Here is a 5,000-nt window from a genome sequence, read left to right on the forward strand (position 1 = left end):
CGGAGGAGGACCTGGTCATCTACAAGGCCCACTGCTCCCTGGGAAACCGCTGGGCGGAGATCGCCAAGCTGCTCCCTGGCAGGTAGATACACCACCAACAGCTACACAGCAACAGATACACAACAACAGATACACAACAACAGATACACAACAACAGATACACAACAACAGATACACAGCAACAGCAGAGCTGTTAAGACAGCTCTTATACAAGAACATCCAGGATCAGTCAGAACAGTTAGAGAGAGAGAGAGAGAGAGAGAACTCATACAGACCTCTGTGTATTTGGCGGCCTGGCCTAGTGGATAGTGAGTTGGACTGGTGATAAGAAAGTCATGAGTTCAAATCCCCACCTGGGGAACACCACCACTAGTGTGCCCTTAAATTACTCCAGGGACACTGTAACCCTGTAATCTCTAATCTTGTAAATCCCTTTGGATAAAAGCGTCTGCTGAATGGTAAACATGTCAACAACATACAGACATGTAAACAACATACAGACATGTAAACAACATACAGAGCTAAAAACATTTGAATTGACCTTTGACCTTGTCTGTAACAGAACAGACAACGCTGTGAAGAACCACTGGAACTCCACCATCAAGCGGAAGGTGGAGATGGGCTTCTACAGCGGCGTAACCTGGAGGCACACAGAACACCAGGACCTGCTGGCCCGCAGCAAGGACGCGCAGGTGGGTTCTCAACGTACAGGTGACATCATACAGGTGACATCATACAGGTGACATCATACAGGTGACATCATACAGTAGACAGGTGACATTATACAGGTGACATCATACAGGTGACATCATACAGGTGACATCATACAGGTGACATCATACAGTAGACAGGTGACATTATACAGGTGACATCATACAGGTGACATCATACAGGTGACAGGTGACATCATACAGGTGACATCATACAGGTGACAGGTGACATCATACAGTAGACAGGTGACATCATACAGTAGACAGGTGACATCATACAGTAGACAGGTGACATCATACAGGTGACATCATACAGGTGACAGGTCAGCAGGTTCCGTCCATCTGGAAAGACGCTATCATTATTCCTGTTCCTAAGAAGGCTAGCTGCAAGGAAAATAATGACCTGCGACCAGTCGCTTTGACATCTGTTGTAATGAAATGTTTTGAAAAATTCATTATATGTAAAGTGAAAAATGCAGTCAGTTGCTCTCTGGATCCTTTTCAGTTTGCGTATAGATGTAACACAGGCACAGATGATGCAACCTCAGCCATGGTGCACTTCATATCTAAGCACTTAGAGGACCCTACCTACTATGTCCGACTCCTATTTGTTGATTTCAGTTCTGCTTTTAACACGATACAGCCGCACCTTTTAATTGAGAAGTTAAATGGGCTTAATGTCCCCCCCCTCATTATAAAATGGTATCACTCCTTTTTAACTAACCGCACACAGCGGGTCAGTGTTAATGGCACTCTTTCGGAACCCAGAACCATAAGCACTGGTGCTCCACAGGGTATAGTCAGTTCCCCCGTGCTCTTTACTTTATACACAAACGAGTGCAGAAGCACCTACCCTAGCAACCGCATCATAAAATTTTCGGATGACACTGCCATCCTTGCTTTAATCAAAAAGGACAGTGACCTAAATGACTATTATTCTGAAATCCAGAGGTTTGTTAAATGGTGTGATGTTAACTGCCTGGTTTTAAATGTTAAGAAAACTGAGGAGATGGTGTTCGACCCCAGAGGTGTTGGGGACCACAGGCCTGTGGTCATCCACAAACAATCCATCTCTCAGGTCGCCTCTTACAAATATCTTGGGGTTTTCATTGATAACTCACTCACCTGGAGCACTCATGTAGACAGCCTTTGTAGCAGATTACAACAACGACTACACTTCCTACGCCGCCTTAGAGTTCATGGTGTTGACCCAAAATTTATGCTACTTTTCTACCAGTCTGTCTTAGAGAGTCTCATCAGATACGGCATTACATCTTGGTTTGGTAACCTATCTGTAAAACTAAGGTCCAAACTGGTCCGACTGATACAGACTGCATGGAAGATCATAGGGGTGAAAGACCACTCATCCCTGCAGTCTATTTTTGAACAGGCTACTCTCAGACAGGCTAGTAGAATTCTCATGAATCCCTCCCATGTCCTACATGCAGAGTATGAACTGCTGCCCTCTGGGAGGAGGTTCAGAGTCCCCCGCGCTAGATTAAATAGATTTAAAAATTCTTTTATTCCCGTTTCTGTTAAACTTTTAAACTGCACCAGATGAATGTAACTTATCTTGCTTATCATTTTATTTCCACTCTTGTTTTAATCAGGTCTGCCTTCTGTTTGTGTGCTAATATCCTGTATTGTCTGTTGCTCTTTGTTGGCTGCTGTGGGGTGTAAGCCCAATACAAATTTCCCAGTGATGGGACAATAAAGTGACTCTTGACTCTTGACTCTTGACTTGACAGGTGACATCATACAGGTGACAGGTGGGTTCCTCTGCCTCCTGGGTAGCAGTATCTGTATATATGATGAGATTATATCAGTATGTTATATATATAACACATATACATACATGTATGATGTACCGTATGTGTTTACTGTATTCAATTGAACAGGAAGCATCTTTATGGTTTATGGAGGAGGAGGAGGGGCTTGTATAAGTTGTACTTATTAGTTATAGTTGTACCACTCCTTTTCGAATATGTGGGGAAAAAAGAAAGACATTTATTTAAATGTTCTACTAGTTTTTATTCTGTTACGTTTTGTGTTTGTTTTCCGTTATATTACGTATTGTTGCTTTATTTTGTTTTGCACATATTTGAAATAAACATAAATCAAATGTGATTGTCATCTGTTCTCCAGACGGAGCTTTGCTCTGACGGCGGTGTGGACCGGGAGGCAGGACAGGTAAGAAGACCAACGCCACTCTGCTGCTTCTAACATGAGAACAGGGTTGGGGTTACCTAGGGTTACGCTACCGGGCAAACGTTTTAGAACACCTACATGTTTCCAGTTTTTATTAAGTTTAAGCAGTTCATGTCCAGAGGGTTAGAGGTTCATGTCCAGAGGGTTAGAAGGGTTACCTGGGTTAGGACCTGGAATGGAACAAACGTGAGCGGTAAACTTGTCAGAGGTCAGAGGTTACCAAAAACTGAAACATTATTTATATTTCAGGGTTAACAGGGTTAATAATGGGTTAACAGCAGGTTAATAATGGGTTAACAGCAGCAAAGGGTTAATAATGGGTTAACAGGGTTAATAATGGGTTAATAATGGGTTAACAGCAGGTTAATAATGGGTTAACAGTTAGGGTTAGGGTAATAATGGGTTAACAGCAGCAATGGAAGTGAATGAAGCCTTGACAGTTGATGCCAACAATTCCTACAGGTGTGCCAACTTTTGTTGATTACAAACCCTCCGTTTAACTTTAAAAGTGGAGAGTGAGGGTGAGTCTCTGAGTGGCTGAGGGAGAGAGTTCCAGAGGCGGGGTGCAGCTGGTGAAAAGGGCGTGGGGGAGGAGGGGGAAGTGGAGGAGGGGGAAGTGGAGGAGGGGGAAGTGGAGGAGGGGGAAGTGGAGGAGGGGAAGTAGTATATTGGCGTCATATTATTGGTATGATAACGGAATAAGGAAGACAGGTTTCTGAGAGTCGGCACTGTGCAGGTTTGACAGGTCGTGTTCTTTAGTTTAGTTTATTAGTTTATTATATCGAGGACAATCCAAATACATGAACCATATAAAATACAGTAAAAAAGGCAGCGTTAGCCTAGTCGGCTAATTTTCAGCTGAAGTCCCCGGCCAGTTGCAACATGGCATCCTGAAAAGTAACGTCATTAGTTAAAATAAAACATTTAAATATTCTAAGAACACGTGGCTGAGACAAGGTACCCCAACATCACACTTGACAAAAAACACACGTAAGCAAGCTGAGGTGATTGAAGGGGCTACAACAAACACCACATACACACTTATGGGAGCAGCGACATTTCAAGCACATAGAAGCCACAGGACAATTACAGGCCACACAACATTAAGCACTTACAAACAGTTAAACAGTTAAACATTAAACAAAACAAAACATACAAAAAAGGCGTTATGGAGAGGCAGCACAGAGAGGGATTAATGAGGACAAGTATAGTTCTGTGTCAGCCAGGCTTTCATGTGTGTTGTGAAGGTGGAGTAAGTATGGATGTCTTTGAGTTGGTTGGGTAGTGAGTTCCAGTTTTCTATTGCTATCACTGAGAAGGATTGCTTACTGAAGGTGCTTTTCCTGAATGGAACTATAAGGTCGCCACGAGAGGTGCTTCTGGTGGGCCGTAAGCTGTGGTCACGCTGGTTTATGAAAGAGTTAAGCGGGGGAGGAGCTTTGTTATGCAGAATTTTATGGATGAGACAGATGTTTTTGTATTTGATGGTGTCTTCCCAGCTAAGGTATTTACATTTGTCTAGGATGGTACAGTAGTGTGTGCTGTTGGGCTTCTGGTCCATGACCTTAAGGGTCCGCTTGTATAGGGTGGCTAGTGGCTTTAGGGAAGTGCTGTATGCATGGCCCCAGCTTGTCAGACAATATGTGAGGTGCGACATAATTGATGCGTCCATGTATAGTCTGGCAGCACTCATGGTCAGTGAGCTTCTGATGTACCTGAAGTTTGCCAGGCCAAACTTCACCCTACCAGACACTTTCTTGATGTGCTCTTTGAAAGTCAGGTTTGAATCAATGATGATCCCTAAATATTTGAACGACGGAACTATACTAATGTTTTGCCCTGAAATGGTTATGTTTGCCGTGGTCATATTGTGTTGTTTGGAGAAGAACATTCCTACAGTTTTATTAACGTTGAGCTGTTGAGCCATTTGGTGACCTTTTCCATAGCAGAGCTAAGTTTGGCAGCTGCCAGGTGTGTGTTCTTGTCATGTACATATAAAACAGTGTCATCAGTGTACATTTGTACTCTGTACTGTAACCATGGTGATGCACTTCTGGGCAGACAGATGGTAGGTCGTTGATA

The 5,000-nt window shown here is 43.3% G+C and overlaps 1 protein-coding gene across 1 annotated transcript in view; it reads left to right on the forward strand.

The window, feature by feature from the left end:
* Positions 1–5,000, forward strand: part of mybl2b (v-myb avian myeloblastosis viral oncogene homolog-like 2b) — a gene marked incomplete at both ends in the record, with an annotated part of 19,273 nt that overhangs the window by 3,178 nt on the left and 11,095 nt on the right. The window contains 3 exons of the mRNA XM_080548461.1: positions 1–82; positions 563–692; positions 2,856–2,900. The exon at positions 1–82 is cut by the window's left edge and continues 139 nt beyond it. Coding sequence (XP_080404587.1) covers positions 1–82; positions 563–692; positions 2,856–2,900 — 257 coding nt within the window. The remainder of the gene's footprint in view (positions 83–562; positions 693–2,855; positions 2,901–5,000) is intronic.

Source organism: Nansenia antarctica, assembly GCF_963989245.1.
Source record: "Nansenia antarctica genome assembly, chromosome: 18".
Classification (NCBI taxonomy): Eukaryota; Metazoa; Chordata; class Actinopteri; order Argentiniformes; family Microstomatidae; genus Nansenia; species Nansenia antarctica.